General features: G+C 44.9%; 1 protein-coding gene across 3 annotated transcripts in view; it reads left to right on the top strand.

The window, feature by feature from the left end:
- The window catches only part of LOC147014205 (protein WWC2-like), a 145,849-nt gene that overhangs the window by 114,312 nt on the left and 9,301 nt on the right, over positions 1 to 22,236 (top strand). For all 3 annotated transcript variants that reach the window (XM_085851974.1, XM_085851973.1, XM_085851972.1), the window contains 6 exons: positions 7,138 to 7,224; positions 7,734 to 7,920; positions 8,475 to 8,630; positions 9,117 to 9,263; positions 9,574 to 9,666; positions 18,459 to 18,692. In XM_085851974.1, the coding sequence (XP_085708100.1) occupies positions 7,138 to 7,224; positions 7,734 to 7,920; positions 8,475 to 8,630; positions 9,117 to 9,263; positions 9,574 to 9,666; positions 18,459 to 18,692 (904 nt within the window). The remainder of the gene's footprint in view (positions 1 to 7,137; positions 7,225 to 7,733; positions 7,921 to 8,474; positions 8,631 to 9,116; positions 9,264 to 9,573; positions 9,667 to 18,458; positions 18,693 to 22,236) is intronic.

The following is a 22,236-nucleotide window of genomic DNA, read 5'->3' as shown; positions in this document are numbered from 1 at the left end:
CTACCATCACAACTCCTCCACACCCCCACAACGCTCTATGCCAATACGCCACACTCCTCCCTCCTAAAAGTATGATTATAAAATGACAATTATAATGACAAGCATAATTGGCAAAGAATACTACGACATAAAAAAGCAAAGAGGAACAAAATGACATCAACATGTAAAATCCTCCAAGTACCATATCACTTGATCTAACCCTGGGGTGATGGTCGGGCTGAGAATCAAACCCAGATGAGATGGCCCAAAAGAAAAACGTGCTTCATCCACACAACCTGTAACACTAATGCCGTTGTTTTAATCTGGCACATAATACACCCGTCTATCCCCATCACATCATATACTGTGTTGGTGCGAGTGAGTTGAATTCCTAATGCAGTGGACTGGTGCTTGAGTACTGAGTTGCACGACGAAGCCAATGATGTTTGCAGACCATAATAACAATGACCGTGTTAAAGATATAAAGAGGGAAGTTTGGGAGCACAGTGTAACTATGCAGCAGAAGCGCCCCCAGGCGGCCCATGCTTACACGCCTTCCGGCGAGGTCGAGGTGACACCCCAAGCGAACCTCCCCCGTCACCATCAAACGCCCCCGGTCGACAAATTGGCACATCTCCCTCAGACAGGACCGAATCAGGTAACCACCCCGAGCCTGCAAGCCCCGCGGGCGCCAGCGCGGCTCACCTTGGCGAGATCAGAGGTTTGCGCTCCATGGCGCCAGGCACGTCTGACCTTGGCGATATCAGGGGTGGGGGTGACGCTGAACAGCGAACCTGCCCCGGCTCCCCGCCATCAACACGAACCAGGCAATTAGCCGGCTCCATTACCAGCTGTCCCACACCAAAATCATGCACCAGCGCCGGGCGCAACACCGCCCCTGCCACCGACCCCTTAGGTCGCAGCAAATCCAGCCGAGACTTCAACGCACATCCACACGGACGATCAGCATCGACTGGATGCACAGCAGTGTCATACAACAGCAAAAACATCGTCTGCACAGATGCAAACTTCTCTTTACGTACAGCGCGTTCCCACAGTATAATCCCAACACATGCGGCTGCAGCGAACTGCGGACTCTCATCAAAGACTGGGATCAGGAAGACCTCTTTATTCGCAACGATCGTCCGCAAGTTCTTCACATCAAAGAAAGCATTGATCCCAATCAAACACATTTTGCTCACACGCGGACTGTCGGCATTTGCTTTTATAACGCCATGCTTAATCACTCGTGCTGCGAGAATCAAACGTACAACAATTAACAAATCATGAACCATGCTGCGAGCAAGCCTCTTGGTTGTCACGATGTTGAGGCGACTTGCGTGCAGGTCCTCATCTGAACGTTGAAGAGGACACCGTCGATGGTCGCGTTCCGCGAACTTCTTGAATGCGACCGGTTCGCTCCAATCCCCCGTTCAAATCGCCTGAACGACACGGGCGTGCACTGTATCATGAGCCAACTCCACCGTGACCTGCTTGGCGGTGACCTGGCCCAGTGCCAACACATCACCCCGGTTGGTTGATCCAGATGAAGGTGGACCCTCCACGCAACGCAAGCGCGAGAGCCCGTCGCAGCTGGCATGATCCCCGTTGCTCCGGAACCGTATATCATAGTTGCAGGAAGCAAGGAACAGACACCAATGTTGTATCGCCGCAGCCCCTGCCACCGGGACCTCGCCCTCGGGTCTCGAGGGAGGCCCAGGCCCAAACGGAGGTACGGGGCCTGAAGGAGATACAGGCGCACCTGGAGGTACGAACTCCGAAAGAGGAACCTCCTCCCACCGACTATCTAATCTGCTCGGCACGGAACGTCCAAGGTGAATGACTGGCACCGTCCCGTCTAGCCTGAGGCTAGTCAGCCAGTCTCGGCCCAAAAGCGCCAGCCCCTCCCCTTGTACCACAAACGGCAAGAGCAGGGCGCTTTGACCTTGGTAGGTCACCGAGACGTCTGCCATAGCAAGTGGCGCAATCGCTTCACCGGTGTACGTGTACAGCGAGAGGGTCGCCCCGACCAGGTGAAGACCGTGGAGTTCACTAGCGGTCTGTTCGCCCAAGATCGACACCGTGGCCCCGGTATCAACTTGAAACACGATCGGCGTTCCATTCACAAAACCTCGCACAGGTGGCAGGTCTCGACCCGGGATGTAAAAGCGTACATCATGCACAAAACATGGTACCGGCTGTAGGTCTCGCCCCGCGTCGCTGGGGTTGCCTCGTACATCGCCATTCATGACCGTTATGGTGGCCAATGACACTTGGTACACACGCCGTAGATGTCCCTGAGTGTTCATATCGTCATCCGACCGGCCGCGTTGCCACGTTTGGCCACGACCCGCACCGAAGACTGTGCGTGAAGCCGTGGGCGGTTGGTACACTGCGCGGACCTCCAGATCACCTGTCATGCCCTGGCCATCGAGGGTCCAGACATCCCTCAGAGTCTGTGCGACGGCCGACGCCGCTTCTGAGTTGAATGTAATGTCCTCGTCCTTTAGCCGTGGCATTGCAGAAACCATTTCCGACTCTTGCAAACCAGACATAAAACGATCTTCGAGCCCGGCCCGCCGTTCACTCGACTTGAATTCGCAGGCGACGGCGAGATGTCTCACCCGTGCGGCGAAACTCGCGATGTGCTTCCCTGGGCTCCTCGCCAGGTGATCGAACTCATATCGCGCGAGCTGCGCTTATTCTCCCGGCGCTCCGTGCGCCCGGCAATCCAATTGCTCCGGCAACGACTCAAAGTCAATGCCGAGGAAAACAGGCACTCAGCAAACGTCGATTTGAAACAGCCTCGTCACCAAACTGTAGTGTTGTGGCCGCGGTGCGAACAGGCAGACACGAGCTGGAGGGTAGCACAACTCCGCTTTATTGCCTCGAGCGAGAGGGTAGGTGTAGGATGGCCGCAACTCCGCTTTAATACGCACTCGATGCACCCTACAGACACATGACCTACAAGACACTGATAATGATACCACATGCTGCTAACTGGTGCTACAAGTCCCTCGCGGCGCGAGAACAGCGATATGCATTGCAGACACTCCCCCACAACGCTCTATGCCAATACGCCACAGGCTTTGCCTATTCCATATTAATACATCACAAAGCAACAGGAAAATATGAAGAGTAAGACTACACAGATGGAGCACACAAGCAATAACAACCAAAGCCATGGCAACAGCAGCAGAAACAACAACTAAGTATAAAAGTTGCTTTTTGGTGTGTTTCACTTAATATAGAGACCCACAGATTGATATGCAACATGCTGTTGTTTGATTAAACTCGTAAGCGAAGCAAGAGGTAAGCACGGCTGGTACATTTAAATTTTGCACAAGCAAATACCACCCGTCATTTTGGTGATGGGAATACTAAAGGGGGGGGGAGAGGGGGGAAGGGAGGGAAAGAGAGAGATAGAGATGGGGGACAGAGAAAGGGGAGAGAGTGAAGAGGTGGAGGGGTGTGGGAGCAAGGAAGGGTGGGGGGAAAGGAAGACTGTGAGATTCGAGGAAGAGAAGGCAGACGTGCGATGGAGCATTAATTACGATTCATGCTGTCTCATCAAAATGACACGTAGAATAACAGTGACGATGGAACCAAAATAATGTCTGAAATCCATTTTTCACCCGTCATGCTATAAATACCGTCCAGAGACAAACACCACCCGGACACGTCCAGAGACAAAATCCGCCAGACGCATCCACAGCCAAGCCCCCTGGAGACAAACACTGCTCAGACAAATCCAGACACAGACTCCCATCTGGACATGTCCAGGAACAAACACCGCCCCGCCGCATCCGGAGACAAACACCACCGTGCCACGTGTGGCGGGTGGAATATAAATTTGCCTCGGTGATTTAGAAAACACATGCCGGCATGCTGCTCTCAGTGCCGGGCAAGGTCTTTGTTGATAGGGTTCGCCACCATCTGCTTGAGCACCAGCATCCAGAGCAGTCAGGCTTTACACCAAAGAGGTCAACGATTGACCTTATCCTTGCTCTTCGGGTCCTCACCGAACGCAGACGAGCGTTTCAGCAGGGGCTGCTTGCAGCCGATGTTGATCTCTGTAAAGCGTTTGATTCAGTGAATTGGGATGTCCTCTGGAGGATTCTTGGTCTTCGTGGGGTGCCACCACAACTGATTGATCTGATGTCTGAACTATACTCCGGTACTGAGAGTGCTGTGAAGTGTGGTGGTACCATCTCTGACTTATTTCCAGTTGTTATTGGAGTTCGTCAGGGGTGTGTACTGGCCCCCACACTTTTCAGCACTTGTATGGACTGGATTTTAGGGAGGATGTCGGAGAGATCAAGCTGCGGTGCATCATTTGGGAATGTCAAGATCTCTGACCTTGATTTTGCAGATGATGCAGTCATCTTTGCGGAGACTTTAGATATCCTTTTGGTGGCCCTCGAGGTGCTGAATGAGGAGTCTGAGCCACTGGATTACGGGTTTCCTGGGTCAAAACTAAGATCCAGGCTTTCAATGACATCTTGGATGCTGCTGTCCTGTCTGTGTCTGTTTGTGGTGAGGATGTTGAGGTTGTGGAGAGATTCACTTACCTTGGCAGTGATATTCATGTCTCTGCTGGCTGTGAGCCAGAGGTCAACAATCGTCTGGGTCAGGCCTGAGGAGTCATGGATTCACTGGATCATGGGGTGTGGCGCTGCCGGTATCTGTGCAGGAGGACGAAAGTCCGAGTCTTCAGGTCCTTGGTGCTTCCATTCTTGCTCTATGGATGCGAGACTTGGACTCTGACCAAGGATCTGAGACGGAGACTTAATTCCTTTGGTACCAGGAATTTTCTCCTTTGGTTCACTCTCTTCGGAGAATCCTTGGCTATCACTGGTCAGACTTTGTGTCCAACGAGCGGTTGCTGAGAGAGACTTAAATGAGATTTGTTACCTGCATAGTCCATGAGTGTCAGCTGCGGCTGTATGGACGTGTGGCTCATTTTCCTGATGCTGATCCTGCTCACCAGATTCTCTCAGCGAGGGAGCCTCGTGAGTGGAGGAGGCTAATCGGCCGACCACGTGCCTTGTGGTTGCAGCAGGTTGATCAGCATCTCAAGGAGATGGGGATGGGCCAGGTATCTGCCTGGGGGAAGGCCAGACGGAGGCCCCAGGAGTACCGGCGGAAAGTGGACGCAGCGACGCGCTGCTCTGGCACATGCTCCCATACCTGACCTGACCTGTCTGTCTGTGTGCAGATAATCTCAAAAAGTTGTGGACGGATCCGGATGAAATTTTGTGGACAGGTTGGGTGTGTGACAAGGACGAACTGATTAGATTTTGGTGAAGATCTGGATCTGGATCCAACTACTTGAATTTTTTTTTTTAAGTGATTCTTCACCATTGAGATGTAGGGCTAAACAAATACCGTATATAGCACAATATCTCAAAACGTTGTGGACGGATTTGGATTAAACTTGGTGGACAGGTTGGGTTTTTGACTACGACAAATTGATTCAATTTTGGTGAAGATCGGAATCTGGATCTGGATATGAGAATTATTTAATTTGTAATGTGATTCTTCACCATTGAGAGATAGGGCTAAACTAATATATTGCACGATATCTCAAAAAGTTGTGGACAAATTGGGATGAAACTTGAAGGACAGGTTGGGTGTGTGACGACAACGAATTGTTTCGATTTTCGTGATGATCTGAATCTGGATCTGGATACGAGAATTGTTAAATTTTTTAAATGATTCTTCACCATTAAGAGATGTTGCTGTAAATGATATACAACATGATATTTCAAAAATCTATTGAGCCCAATATGTTCCACTGGATGAGGCATTGCATGGCGAAGGTATGCACCCTACTGAGTGTCCTTCGAGTTAGTATATATATATATATATATATATATATATATATATATATATATATATATATATATATATATATATATATATATATATATATATATATATATATATACGATATAAATGTGAACCTGGCAAAAAGTGCAAGGTTTATGTGAATGGCTTTCAAATATTCAGCTCTCAGGTTGATTTGATACTTATGTAGAAATATTTTAATCTTGGTTAAACTCCACAAGTGATTGAACATTGGAACTTTACCAATCCTACTTGCAGTATAATATGTGGGGTAGGCTCCTGGAAAACAGTGCATTCGGCAAAACCTCTTTTTAATGTACCTCTGTACAAAACCTCTGTACTTAAGGGCGCAAACGTAAGACCTTTTAGGATAACGTGGCCGCGGAACATAGCATACGGATAAATATTTTATCCATTTTTTGTTGGAGAAGACCTTTGATTTGTTTGTGGCTGGGGGATCATTATTGCCGGTGGGTGTGTCACGGCACGAAAGGTTTGCATTTAAATTCGCCGGATGCATTTCCACAAAATAAGTGTCGGGCGATCCTTGAAAGAGTTGAACCCGTTTGCTTCCTTCTGCTCCATGGAGATGTACATCCTGTTACCCATTTTCTGATGGAAAGCCCCATTTTGTCAGTGCCGAACACCTGTTCAGGGGCATCGCCTCATTTCTTATGCACTCTCGGTAGTAGGGCTTGAACGAACATCGCGTATGATCGACTCGGTCACATGATACCCATGGCCGATCGATGCTACACACATCCCGCCATGCAGCTTGTCTAAAATCAGGATTTTTTTTCTGCTAATGTCATAACCTTAAGATATCTATTCACTCCACCACCACTTGGAGAGGCTTGATGTTTCAGTGCCATGCTGTACTTAAGGGTACAGTATACGGCTAAATAACTTTGATTTCAATAAAACTCCTGGGCACAAGCTCACTCGACTGCGGTGCTGTATGTTGACTGAAAACAACGCGGGTCGTAGGCGGTGGCTGAAAACATCACCTCTGTGCATGACGTGATCACAGCGCCACATTCAATCCCACGTATAATCAAGTGTTATGTGCATTTAGGAAATAACCGTCACATTTATTCCCACGTGTCAAAAAAACAAAAAAAAAAACGAATCCACGTCAACCCATGTTGGACAAGGGTTTACTGCACCAAATTGTATTTTTATTTTTGCCAACTTCATTAGGTCTACGAGCTTTCAAAAGGCAATGGCTCAAGTTTTCTGTGCTTTGTTTCTTTGAATGTGTTTGTAATGCATTATCCATTTTAAGAAACCCATCTCCCATTGTTGCAGGTATGACGTTGCAGACAGTACTTTTACAGTTGTCGTTCATCAGTTGAAGAACCTTCAAGTATTGTCTGTTCCTCAAGGCAGCAAAGTGTAAGCTTTGAAGTACAAGTTGCATGAAGTAAAAGTCAATGGGTACAAGTTAAATTGTGAGCCCATCGTATTTCTTTTCAGCACTGCTTTCTATTTCTCCATTTCCAGGATCTTTGCTGATTTATGTTTTATTACTTTTTTGGTGGATTCAAATCCACAATGAGGCAAATGGGATTCCTGGTTTCATTTAAATTTGTCTATTGCCATATTCACTTCATCCCTCGTTTGAAACATCAATTTAAGAAGTAGAACCTCTGAAGACATTTGTACATACATTTTCTTTTTTTCACTTGTGAATTAAAATGAACTTCGGCCTTTTTTTATTTTGAAGAAATATGTTTTGGTGCTGAATTGAGAAGGGGGAGTTGGTGAGATTTCACTTTAGTTTCTAATCACATTAAATGAGTCTTCCTCTGATCTTAAATAAAACAAAATTGAACAAACTCCATATTTTGTTTTCACACGTTATTGATTGCCCTTGTTTGCCCCCTGTCCCCTTTCTGCTGCAGTGTGGTCTTTGTCACGCTTCTCCCCAACTTTGAAACCTCGAAAAGATTTTGCAGCCCTGAAATTGAAGTGGGGCAACACCACTGTTTGGTGGGATGGCAAGCTTGCCAAACAATTGCAGCTTCTGCACTACATGGAAAGACTTTGCAGATTGATGTGCGGGACCATGAAAAGCTTCAACAATCTCTTGTATGCAGCTCTAACTGCCCTCCACTCCATCTCCCTCCCATTAGCTTTATTGAAATAGTGAAGATTTTTCTTTAAGTACCTACTAATTTTTTGGGGGGGTGGGCTTTCAACTGCAGTAAATAATCAATCAATCACTTCATACGCTGTTAATTTTGAAATGTGTCGAGTGTCGCTCCTTTTGAGTTGTGCCCCTGGTCCTCGTGAATATTAGCGAACTCATAGAATGATTGGTTCAAAGATACGAGGATGAGCAGTAAGTATGTAGCAAACATCTACACTCGCCACCATCAAGAACTTCTAGTCATCTGTACTAGTTTGTGAAGAATAATAACTGTTAAAAACGCCAGTAGTGAATGAACCCTCATTCGTGTGATTAACTTTATTTGGCAGAAATAGTGACCTCTTAGTTCAGAGTTTCCATAGCAATCTTAGATTTAAAATGTATATATTACTGTATACAACATCGTTTATAGGACAAGGATCATGCTTTATCGCGTGCCTTTTTGTCAATGCGATTCTGATGGAAATTTTCGATGTTTTTGAATGTGGAAAAGGGAAGCGTGCAAATCAGCCTCACCAATCTAATGGCACGACTTGACAACACACCGAGGCATTGGTACAATTTGTTGAATCTTCATCATGTGCAGGAGCAAGAACCTCAGATTTCTACAATACTTGCCAGCCACTCGAACCGACAGCCAGTTGTAAAGGTAAGTGCAAACAATATATTTTTTTCTTCTTCAGAATTTTTCAATCGGTATAAGTGATTCTTCATCATTGAGAGACGAGCCAAAGACGATATACTGTATAGCATTATATTTCAAAATGTTGTGGACGAGTTATGACAAAACTAGGTGGATGAGTTGGGTAAGTGACAAGAGCAAACCAATTTGATTTTGGAGGTCCGGATCTAGATCCAGCCTATCAGTGGGATACAGAACATAAACTGTTTAGCCTGGCAAAGATACGCGCTCCACTGAGTGCCCTTCTAGTTATCCTTGCAATCTCAACCTTTGTTGGTATTTCACATTTAATGATAGCAATTCAATTTATAGTTTCAATTGGCCAAATAAATCTCCAAAGAATATCGTTCCAATTTGATGGCTACATTACTACCTTATACGTCTGAAAACTTTTGAATAATTTTGTGGGCAACTCTTTCATACATCGCATCGTATGCCGTTTGCCGCATATAGGCTGATAAAGAAACCAACACAGACATTAGGATGCTTGACTTGTTGGTGACTCGACCCAAGGAACTTTGCACTTCCTTCAAGAGAGCAAATGCCATTGTGAGATCACAGACCTTTTCTTCAAGCGCACGCAATCAATATGTGTGCCGGGTGAGGGTTTTTTTAATACTATTTTAAAATGCCAAACAGTAATAGTTGTGAAGGATTTACTCGTCTTGCTGGTGAAAGCTCATGTCCTGTTTTGCTCTGACATTGGGTTAATGCCCAAAATGTCAGCTTATCCTTGCTTCCCACTACAGTTAGCAAACTTCAATCCTGTTGATTTCATCCACAGTAATAGGTGTACTTTCATAGTGAAGACATTCTGGGATCTTACCTAGTTCTATTTCTCCAACTTACTGACTTTTTATTTGGCACAACTGTTGTCACATTCGTTATAAATATGTATTTACTCCCACAGCTGAACCGGAGTGATAGTGACAGTTCAGCCTTGCCCAAGCGGACAATGTTTTTACGAAGTGCCGTGGAACGGAGAAGCCTGCGGATGAAAAGAGTAAGTCAACAACAGAAGACACTTTTTTTTTTTTTTTTTAGATACTTGTGTTTGAAAAGGAGTACTTGAATAAATATATGTTTTAAAACTTAAATTTGAATTTGTACATGGAATGATTATATATATATATATATATATATATATATATATATATATATATATATATATATATATATATATATATATATATATATATATATATACATGCAATTTCAAAGCACACCTGGGTCACAAGTATGACTTGCTGACCAGGTCTTCAGTCAAAATCCTCAGCATCATTCCGTTTCGGCCCTTAAACCGTGATACAGTCAGCTCAGGTGGTCCAGCCGGGGCACATATGCCTCCACTTGCAGCAAGTACACTTGGATGCATACGTATCCCTAACCGCAGTTAGCAAGAACGCAAATTACAACAACAGCTTCCACTCCCAGAATCCACAGCACTGAAACTAGAGGGGGAGCACTTGGGAGTGCAAAACCTCCGCCGCCAATACTGCTGGGTCACTCAAGTGAACCTTACATCTTATTCATTAAATATGATGTCAACAGTGCTGACAGTTATAGTTCTTTTCTCCAACATTTTTTTTGGGGGGGGGGGGGGTTGGAAATCACTTAAAACATGTAGAAATGCAAAAAAAGAAATCGAAATTTTGTTGAAAAAAAAGTTGCAAAAATTTTTTTTCCTCAATTTTTTTTTTTGGGGGGGGGTTGGAAATCACTTAACACATGTAGAAATGCAAAAAAAAAAATTTTCTCTAACAATTTTTTTTTTGGGGGGGGGACCAAGTCCAAAATCTAATGGCATGATCCTTGGTCCATACCAACCCCCCCCCCCACCAAGTTTCGTCGAAATCCGTCAAGTTTTTCCGTAATACTGTTCACAAACAAACAAACAAACAAGCAGAAAGAGGTGAAAACAGTAACCTCCGATCTTCGATGGCAGAGGTTAAATATGTACTGGAGCAACCAACCAACCACCCAACCTTGCAACATGCATCAGTCAACAGGAAAACACAAAAAGACATGCCAAAATACACACCACACAACCAACCGACGAGCCTCATAACATGCACTGCTCAAATCAGCAACTATACCATACACACATCTCTGCATATCTCTTCTACACTCGGTCACCACCCCTTTTGATGCAGAAGGAACCACCACCAAATCAATCTCTATCTACACCGTTCGACCTGCCTCCATAAACTTCTTCCAAATCCAAAGTGAGCCATTCAAGGCAACCTGGGCCACTCTCTCACACATATCCTCCTTTCCATTCCACACACCCCTAGTTGACCAAGAAATGCAAAAAAGGAATTGCCAATACACCCTCTACAGCCCACCTCAAATGGCTGATAAGAAACTCACTAACCCTTCTCCTGACACTCGGCTTCCAGCTCACCATATTTTCCTCTCTTACTCTCATACACCTCCTCCATATTCTCTTCCCAAGGTCCTGACAATTCTCAAAATATGACCTCCCTTGTTGTACCTGAGCAGATGACAATGTCAGGCCGCAATCTTATCACACATAAATCCGCCGGGAAAACCTTTTGTGGCTTTAGGTCTGCAACCACCTGCCAATCAAATGCATTTGGCAAACCTCTTGCCTTCCACTTCCACCTCCTCCTCCTTTTTCCTCTTTCACAAACAACACCTGTCTCCCATCACCCTCCTCCTCCTTCTTTTCCACTCCCCTCTCTCTCTCTCTCTCTCTCTCTCCCTCTCTCTCTCACAATCTCATCACCTCTTGTCACACCATCTCCACTACCACCGCCCAATGCTTGATCGTGCCGCCATTTATATCTTCCTGCTGCCAAGGCTACTGACCATGCACTCGGTGCATGCTGCATTGTTCCTTGACCTCCACACCAAGGGCAGCTCTCCTCCTGCATAAATGCTCACACCCTCAAGTTTGCTGCCGGTAGAAGCCCATTGTATGTTTTCCGCAATAGGAAATTCAACAGTATTGGCTCCATCCTTCAAATCTCTTGACACTTCAATGTTCTTATCTGCACACCCTCCCACCGAGTCCAAGCACCTCACTGTGCCTGTCCGACTGCCTTCACATATCTCCTCTCTTCCTCGTTTCTTCTCACCTCCCTCTCAACCATCCTCCTCCTTTCTTTCGCACATGCCTTTCCCCATTGTTCATGCTTCATCCACCACAAACCATGTTTGCCATGCTGCATCATTCCCATCACCTCTTTCTGTTGCAGACGCTCCTCCATTTCATCCACCTCTGCTCTTGCATTCCACTTCTGACTTGCCATTTTCTCTGGGAGAGTTTTCTTTACCGCCGAGTCACTTAAATTCTGCACCATCATAAACTCCCGCACCCTCACCACCTTATATTCCTCGATTATGGATGTAAAGGGAAACCGGAATTTTCCACACTAACCAAAAGAGCAATATTGGTCAAACAGTGTGGCACCTCCCAACCACCTCCTCACAAACCCACTCACCAAAACCTCCATCCTCGCCACATGCCCAATCATAATATCCTAAATCATCAATGGCCACGATACTCATGGCATTAATCCAAGCGTCAAGCACCAAACATTGCTGGCAAGCTCTGACCAGGAGCTCACCCCACTTATTTCCCATGTTCACTCACAGCGTGGAGCAGCAACTCCATAACCAACCCAAATAAAATAGGGGAGATGGCATGTCGCTTCGGGATCCTCACTTCCAATGTATGCCATTCTGTTGTGTGGGACTGTGTCGCAAACCGCATTCAAAACTGATCATAATATGCCATCAGAAAATCCCCAAATCTCTGTGGCACTCAAAACAAATCTGTAACATATCTAATCAAGGCATGTGGCACTGACCCATATGCATTCCCCAAATCCAGCCATAACACTGTAACATCCTTCCTTTGCCTCTTTGTCTCTTGTAATACAGGGTGTTCCAAAAGGACCCAGACAACTTTGGTTGTTAACATATTTAGAACCACAAATGATACAGCAATACCCTTTTGTTTTATATGACACAGAAACTCATAAAGTTTTTTGCGCACCATCAATACACTTCATTGTGAGCTCCATTTGTCATGCACAGGACACCAAAGTGATACACAAGTTCTTGCCATGTTCGGCTCGACATGTTTGTGTCCACCAATGTGCATGCAACTGTAATCAGAGAACGAACATCCTGCTGGTGTGCCACCTTGGTGTTGTGGACATCTTTGGTAAACCCCTACAGAAAAAAAACAAATATCAAAGGGGGTTATCTCTGGTAATCGTGAAGGTCAGGTGGTTGGTCCATCTCAGCCAATACAAGCGACTTGGAAATTTTTCATTCAGGACGACTCGAATGACTAAGGCCCAATGAGGGGGGAGCGCCGTCCTGTTGAAAAATTATATCAGGTTGCAGGTCTTCAATCTGTGGGAAGGTGAATACTTCCAACATGTTCATGTAAATTGTTGAGGTCACTGTCTCCCCCGCAAAGAAAAATGGACCCACCAAGTGGTCATGGAGAAGGCCACACCACACGTTCACCTTTGGACTATCGGGTACGTGTTCAATGATCACGTGGGGGGTTTCATAGCCCCAGACCTCACATTGTGCCAGTCTCTCGATTACCTTTCATACATGAAAGCAAGCTTCGTCTGTGAACATGACCTTTTTCAGGTAATCTTCATCATCCTCGATGCGACTGAGCATTTCCAAGGCAAATTCCTTGCATTTGGGTTGATTTCTTGCAGGATCTGCACCTTATAGGCATAAAGCTCCAGTCTTTTATGCAAAACCTGTGTAAAGTGGTGGTTGGTAGTGCCAGTTCTCTAGATGCCCGTCAAATTGATTTTCTGGCACTTTGTTGAAATGATTCATGCACTCGTTCAATGTCTGCTGCACTTGTTTGGTCGACCGGTACTTTTCTGTTTCTGACAACTTCCAGTCTCCTTAAACCTCATGTACCGTTCTCTGATCCTAGTCCACAAACTCGGATTCCTTCCATACCTTGTAAGGAAATTACGCTGAACTTGCATGTTGAATTTCGTCTAGATTAACCATTCGACGCACGAAGCTTTCTCCTGTGGAGTCGCCATTTTATTTTACATTAAACCACCAGACATGAAAATAAAGAAAACTTAATGAGTTTCTGTATCATATAAAACAAAGGGTATCATTGTATCATTCGTGATTCTATATATATCTTAAGAGGCAAAGTTGTCCAGTTCTTTTTGGAATGCCCTGTACTTGCCACACCATTGCCGAGTGTTCAATACATCCTGGTGAACTTGGTATTCTTGTCTTTTGTACAGAGCCATCCACAAAACCATTCTCTCTGATGAAGTCTAAGGGCCATGCAGCAAAGACCCCCCTCCCCCCCCCCATCAATATCTTCCCATCTACATTGAGCAATGATATTTGTCTAAACTGTTCAAATGTCACAGCCTCCTCCTGCTTTGGAATATAAACTCCTTTTACCCTACTCCATTGACTGGGCACCACTCCTTGCTCCACACCACCTACAGAGCCTTCCACTACATATATATATATATATATATATATATATATATATATATATATATATATATATATATATATATACATATACATACATACATACATACATACATACATACATACATACATACATACATACATACATACATACATACATACATACATACATACATACATGCATGCATACATACATGCATACATATATGTATATACATTGTTAGGAGTATGTCGTCCGGGTGATGAGCGGTCTTTCTCGGACCCACTTCCCAACCTTTGACCCAGATAACTCTGCGACACTCATATACACACATTCAGGGTCTGCCTAGTAGGCACATAAGACATCAGCCATTATAAAGATTGCAGTGTTAGTTTGAGAAATTTGTGAGGATATCCCAAAAGACTCAACAGCTCAGTGGGCTGTCACCGCATAGGTGATGAGGTCCTTGGGTTTGATTCCTGGGATGAGTCACAATTTTTTTCGCACTTTCCCCTTGCAGGAATTTATTCCTGTTTTTTTGTTGTTTTTGTCGACATTGTCAAGGCTCATATGAGAGCCAACACAACGCACAGCAAAGGGGGTATGAGACAAGAGGGGTGGGAGAGGGAAGGACAAAACAGTGGGGAACAGAGACATTAGGAGATGAGGGATGTGGTAGGGAACACGGGGTATACAAGATGGACATTACAGGGACTTTCACGAGGGAAAGCAAGGAATTTGAAGGAGATGGGTTTGGGTGGATTAACGGGGGAGAAAAGATTGAAGTTTTGGATGGGGGAAGATAAGAGGTGGTGGTGAACGTCTGTTTTGAAGGCCTGGAGGGAAGAATGGGATTGAAGAGAGTGTGGGACTTTATTCTAAAAGCGGGAAAAAAGAGTGAAGGTGAGCAGTGATTCATGATTTTGGTAGTTTTACCAGAAGGGGGTTGCTGGCGGATCTTGAGCACCCTGCGGAAATATGGGGGGGGGGACATATCGCAAACAGAGCTGGGGGGGCGAGACTGGAGAGGAGACGGTAGAAGACAGAAAGACCAGTACAAAATCAGGCTGCGGACGAAAGCTTTCTATGTGGTCAGGAGCTCAGGTGGGCCAAGGAAGAACTTTGCATGACGGAGGATTCCCAGTCGGCGACTGGCTTTGTCGGCCAGGTTGGAAATGTGGTTTTCCCAGGAAAGATCCTGGCAGATAGTGAGACCCAGAAACTTGAATGCAAGGACTTCTTCCAGCGGATTGTTGAGAAAGTAGATGGGGGGTGGGGTGGGGGGAGGTTCCAAATGGTCCTTTCAGAGAGACATAGTGAGAGTGAGATTTGTCAAGATTGAAAGACATGTTCCACGTGTTGGACCAGTTTGTGATTTTACCCAGATCTGCAGAGTGAAGAAGCTGCTGCTTGCCGGCCTGAGGGATGACAGATGGTACGGCAGAGGGTGTAATAATCAGCAAAGAGAGATCGAGGATTTTCCAGAGAGTCCGAGAGATCATTGATGAAAACCAGAAAACGCACAGGGCCCAGAATGCTGCCTTGAGGAACTCCAGCCTGCACAGGAAGAGGGGATGAGAGAACTCCATTTAGGGCCACACGTTGGCTGTGACAAGAGAGGAAGTCTGGTAGCCATGGGTGAAGATGGCCTTGGATACCGAAGGAGTTTGGGAGGTTTTACCATTGGATACCATCGGAGGTTTTCGGATACCATAGGATATATATATATATATATATATATATATATATATATATATATATATATATATATATATATATATATATATATATATATATACACAGTTTGCTCGGAGTATGTTGTCAGGGTCACGAGTGGCCTCACTCAGACCTCCTTCCTGACGAATAGCTCAGTGGGCTGCTGTCACATAAAGCTTTGACCCTGAAACTGACGAGTCGCAAATAGGTTCCACGACCCGATGGGTTGCTAAGCAACTAAAGATGCTGTCTGAGGTGACAATCCTGCAGGGCCCCCGTGCCCATAATCTCGCATTACCTTTCTGGTGATTTTGTTATCCCAGATGGGGAACCATGCTCTCGACACCCCCACCTTTATCTAATAATTACATACGGCTGAGTGGAACCATAAGTGGGACGTCAGCTAGGCTAGCGTAGCGAATCAGTGGGGTACAACCTCCCATCTACTTTGACATACTATGTCTCATGAATGGTGAAAATGGACACCTAGCATGTTTGGAAATGACAAGTCTTGTATTGAAAGGCACACATTTACAGGAGATTGCAGTGTCACATGAGAGACAGTCTTAGCCCTGAGCACCAAGATAACCCCTTATACAGAAAACCATATCACGAGCAAGACATAGGTGCCTCATACATCTGGGGAAATTAGATTTGAAAAAGGAGACGGAATGAGGAAGAATAAGAAGTCGGGGAATGTTGGTGACTCCTTCCTCACCCGAACCTGAGCCGGGTCCCAACAACGTGTTAATGCCGGTGAGTGAGAGATATGTAGGTGGGAGGTGTACTGTCATGTGGTATCCTGTAGTGATAGTTTTGAAAAGAACTGTTATTGGACTCAAGTTGATGCTCCACAACAGAGTGAGTCAATGAGGTGTGTGTGTGTGTGTGTGTGTGTGTGTGTGTGTGTGTGTGTGTGTGTGTGTGTGTGTGTGTGTGTGTGTGTGTGTGTGTGTGTGTGTGTGTGTGTGTGTGTGTGTGTGTGTGTGTGTGTGTGTGTGTGTGTGTGTGTCATACTGGGGAGCATCCTTTGTGCAGACAATAAATATAAGCTTTATATATTTGATGAAGTGATTTGTGCTTGTATTCTACATTAACTGGACTCAGTGGCATCATGGTTAGAATGTCCGCTCTGAGTCTGCGAGATTAGCTATTCGAACCCTTCCTCAGTGATTATACCAAAGACTTTAAAAAATGGTACTTGCTGTTTCCTTGCTTGATACTCAGAATTCAAAAAAAGGAGATAGCACGGACAAACAACCATAAGTTAATAACATCAGTGCACACTTGCTCGGTCTTAATGGTCTCCTCCTCCTCCATTCAAGTTCCTTGTTACGGAACTCATATATTTTCTTTCTGCAAGCAGGCAGACATATTAAGTAAATCAAAAATTGGTAATGAGAATGAGCTCTTTATTTAACAGTTTTCAAGTATAGTAATTCTTAATGTAAAAAGGTCAACAGTTATAAAATTAAGCCATTGTTTGTTTTCTAATGAGTTTCTAGGCAATGCAAAGAGATTGAGTTTATAATTTGAAGACAAGTGTTGAGGGGTGGAACTTATAAATCGAAGTTTAAAACAACCGATTATTGTCATATTCTTGTAGCTGTGTCCCATATTGCCCGTCGTTAAGAACAGAGCCAATTTGAGTCGTCATCTTTCCTCATCCAGCTGAGCATCTATGGCCTTCTTCCTTGGCGGCATCTCTGGTTGGTGTATTTCTCCACCACAGTGACAAAGACACAGGGAATAATAAAATTATTAGATTTTGATGTTTTTCGCTCATCATCTTTGGCAATCTCATCTGTATTTCGCCAATTTTCTAATGTAGGGCACCGTGTTTGCATTCAACTTGCCAGAAGAAACTGATTGCTAAGTCAAGATTTTCCAGCAATTTGGATTGTTAAACAGGGTAGACGTGCATTGACCAAAGCATGTTCTGAATGTCACGATCATCATAAGCGGGGGTTCATTATAATCGGGATGTATGAAATAGAGGTCTGACTGTATATGTACACATACATACTTAAAATATGCACTATAACACTTACCACTGTACACCTGTAAAGAATAAATGTTTACTCCTTCCTCCCACTGTACACCGTCCTTAAAAAAGAAAAACAGACACTTTTTGAATCATACTGCCATAAAAGCGAGAAACATCTGATTCCTTAGGGAGTGCTCCTGCCCACATAAGATCATGTGATGTGCCATTGTCTTTGGTCATGTGACCCTCTGTGAGCAGGAGCGAGGCCCCACGAGCTGACTTTTGTTTTTAGATATTTTCATTTATGGACAGTTTTATGGTTTTTCTTTTCCCCCTAGAATTGTGGCTTTGAGTTCCACCAATATACCAAGTTTCGGCTTTCAAGCCCACCTATAACATACGCAATATTTTTTTTATGAGTGAATGAGTTTACGTTCCTTTCTGTAGAATGAAGAATCTACATATTTAAGTTTCATCCCCAATCTAAGGCATCTCCATGACCTCATTCCTACCCATCTCCATCCCTTCCTCACCACTGGCTGCATTTATTCCACCCTCACCTTGGTTATGCACTCACTGCACACTCAATGTGGAATTTAATATTTTTTTTACATGTAACTTTTGTTTCCTTACATAGCCCGTGTTGCAAGCATCAATGAAGGCAGGTCGGTCAGCTCACACATCATTAGATTTGGAGTTAGACTTGCAGGCTTCCAAGGCTGCTGAAGAAAGACTCAATGATGAGCTACGATCATTGCGTGAGCTGCAGTCACGTCTTGAATATGCAAGAGAAAGAGATTGTGCACATCTTCCCACTTGGATCCGAGAGGATGTGCGATTCCAGCATCTGCTTGAAAAAGCTAAGAAACAGGTGATGGAGCTGTACTTTTGTAACTTTTGCTGTGTAGAAAATAGCAAAGGTTTATTTAACATCTATTTGTAACTCTTATCTGTAGAACATACATTGCAGCATGAATTAAGCTGTTATTAAAATGTTCTTTCCTTTCTCCTGCATAAATTGTGCTGTTATTAATCTAACCATAGTTTTGCAAAAGCTGGACTGATATTGATTTCATTTTCAAAGCTGATGTTCTGCCAACTGTTTCAAAAAATTCCAATCCCCAAAATATGTTATGAAAGGAAAATTTGAGAAATTTTATATTTTGTTTATTTGCTTAAAAAAAAAAAAAACAGCCTGGTGTTGGCTTTGTGGTTAGGGTGGCTGGCTTGGGATCTTAGGTTCCTGAGTTTGAACCCTGTTGGCCACTGAATTTACATCAGGTGGGGTTTACTCAGCCTGCCATCCTTCTGAGGTCGGTGAAATGAGTACCAGTGCACTGGTAAATAGGGGTGCAGCATCAGCGGTTTAGCCGCGCCCCAACAAAATGATAGCTACCCGGCAGCCAAGCTACCATACTCAAGAAGAAGACGAAGAAGAAGTTAAATAACCTTATAAAGTGTGCTTTACATCTCATTTTACATTTGATGCCAATTTTTTGAGTTTCCTTTCCAAAGTCAAACTTGGGAACGAAGATTAAATGTAAGAGTTTGTAGAGCTAATCAAATTTTATGGGATGCACAATCTATAATAATTAATAAATGTCATTCATTCATTCAGTCAATGTCTCCTCCATAACCCCAAAACCTTGAACATAGTGGCCCCAAATTTTACCTGCATACTCAGGGAACTAACTCGACGTGCATGGATGAAAACTGAGTGTTTGGGTAAATTTAAGCACGACTTTTGAAGATAATTTAGGGGTGCTCATCACAAAAAAAGAAAAAAACAACACAGAAAAAGAGCAATCGGAGATTGCAAACCCTCGCCAGGACTTCTTTTAAGTGGTGTATTTTTATCGGTTTTCAGGTAAATCCAATATGGCTGCCAAATCATGTGACCTATGACATCATGTGTGACTTTTGTTCCTCATGGATAGGCGGTAATGTGTAAAGTTTCACCTCGATCTTTTCAGCCATTTCAGAGAAGATTTTTGAAGGCGAAAAAAAAGAAGCAACATGGCTGCCAAATTACATGACCAATGATGTCATCAAAAATATATGTGGACCATTTTTATCCTGAGAAGACCCTCAAAATTATTTATACTGATCGGATGTAGCGTTCGACATATGCAATTATGATATCATAACGAAGGCAAGCACTTACGACATCATAAAAAGGCCACACTCATTCCCCATGAGGAGTGCTTGCTATGTGCCACTTGTACACCCATGGGTTGGCGAACACTTATGTGAAGTTTCCCCTCGATTTGCCCAGCCATTCTGAAGAAGATTTTTTAAAGGTTTTAGGGTAAATCCAATATGGCTTGCCAAACCATGTGACCATATGACTGCGAATGCTTTTGCCGTGCCACGTCATTCAGAGCGAGTATTTCGTGCTCCGTCACACTGGGCGAGTGCTTCGTGCTCCGTAACGCTGGGCGAGTGTTTCGTGCTCTGTCACACTGGGCGAGTGCTTCGTGCTCCGTAACACTGGGCGAGTGCTTCGTAACGCTGTGCGAGTGTTTCGTGCTCCGTCACGCTGGGCGAGCGCTTCGTGCTCCGTAACACTGGGCGAGTGCTTCGTAACGCTGTGCGAGCGCTTCGTGCTCCGTCACCCTGGGCGAGTGTTTCGTGCTCTGTCACACTGGGCGAGTGCTTCGTGCTCCGTAACACTGGGCGAGTGCTTCGTAACGCTGTGCGAGCGCTTCGTGCTCCGTCACCCTGGGCGAGCGCTTCGTGCTCCGTCACCCTGGGCGAGCGCTTCGTGCTCCGTCACCCTGGGCGAGCGCTTCGTGCTCCGTCACCCTGGGCGAGCTCTTCGTGCTCCGTCACCCTGGGCGAGCGCTTCGTGCTCCGTCACCCTGGGCGAGCGCTTCGTGCTCCGTCACCCTGGGCGAACGCTTCGTGCTCCGTCACCCTGGGCGAGCGCTTCGTGCTCCGTCACCCTGGGCGGGCGCTTCGTGCTCCGTCACCCTGGGCGAGCGCTTCGTGCTCCGTCACCCTGGGCAAACGCTTCTTGCCCGGGCACCCTGAACGAGTGGTTTATATAGAACGCAACTGTTTATAAAAATTAATGTTTGTGAACATATCCCTTAAATGTCTAGATAAATGCAACATTGTATATAAATGCTGAGGGTTATTGCCCCTATTAAAAAAAATTGTTTATTTAAATCCCCCCCAAAAAAGGTGAAAGCTACTAAAGTTCTTGGGTTATATACAGTTAGTACTGCAGTTGGTAATCACACTGACTCCAATTTACCGATTCCTGCAAAATTGCCGATATCACGTGTGTGCGTGCATGTGCGCACGCGCGCGTCATAAAGCATAACATCTTTGCTAACCCCCCCCCTCCGCCCCTTCCTCACGGCCCCCATTCCTAGCCCCCCTCTCCTCTCTCTCTCTTTCTCTCCTTTTTTTTCTTTCTTTCTCTTTTTTTTTCTTTCTTTCTCTCTTTTTTTTTCTTTCTTTCTCTCTTTTTTTTTCTTTCTTTCTCTCTTTTTTTTCCTTTCTTTCTCTCTTTTTTTCCTTTCTTTCTCTCTTTTTTTCCTTTCTTTCTCTTTTTTTTTCCTTTCTTGCTCTCTTTTTTTGTTCCTTTCTTTCTCTCTTTTTTTTTCCTTTCTTTGTCTTTTTTTTTCCTTTCTTTCTCTCTTTTTTTTCCTTTCTTTCTCTCTTTTTCCCTTTCTTTCTTTCTTTCTCTCTTTTTCTTTCTTTCTTTCTTTCTCTCTTTTTCTTTCTTTCTTTCTTTCTCTCTTTTTCTTTCTTTCTCTCTCTCGCTACTTCCCCCTCCTTGCACCCCTCCTCCTGGAGTGTATAGCAGTGTGGGGTGAGGCGTCGCTCTCCGCCCCTTCTTCACTCCTCCTCCTTCCTCAGCCTTCCCGCCTCGCTCCCTTACCCCTCCTTCTCCCCCCCTCCACCCTCTCTCTCTCCTCCCACACCTTTCTTCCCTCCAACTCTCACTCTTTTTCTCTCACTCCCACCCCTCTCCTCACCCCCTCCCTTCTGGGGTGTATTGTGATGTGTGGTGAATCCCCCCTCCGCTCTCCCTTCTTCCTCGCTCCCCATTTCTAGCTACCCACTCTCTCTCTCTCTCTCTCTCTCTCTCTCTCTCTCTCTCTCTCTCTCTCTCTCTCTCTCTCTCTCTCTCTCTCTCTCTCTCTCTCTCTCTCTCTCTCTCTCTCTCTCTCTCTCTCTCTCTCTCTCTCTCTCTCTCTCTCTCTCTCTCTCTCTCTCTCTCTCTCTCTCTCTCTCTCTCTCTCTCTCTCTCTCTCTCTCTCTCTCTCTCTCTCTCTCTCTCTCTCTTAGCCCTCCTCTCCCAGTATTCTTGTCAAATAGAATGCAGGTAATTAAATAACTGTGTTACCAGGTGTAATCGGCACACAAAGGCATAAGTTTGGGCTTCCTCCAAATCACAGTCC

This window comes from Eptatretus burgeri, chromosome 13, assembly GCF_056783735.1.
Source record: "Eptatretus burgeri isolate ZD-2024b chromosome 13, Ebu_testis_v1, whole genome shotgun sequence".
Taxonomy (NCBI): Eukaryota; Metazoa; Chordata; class Myxini; order Myxiniformes; family Myxinidae; genus Eptatretus; species Eptatretus burgeri.
The sequence above is the reverse complement of the archived record's forward strand: the minus strand, read 5'-3'. Positions and strand labels throughout refer to the sequence as shown.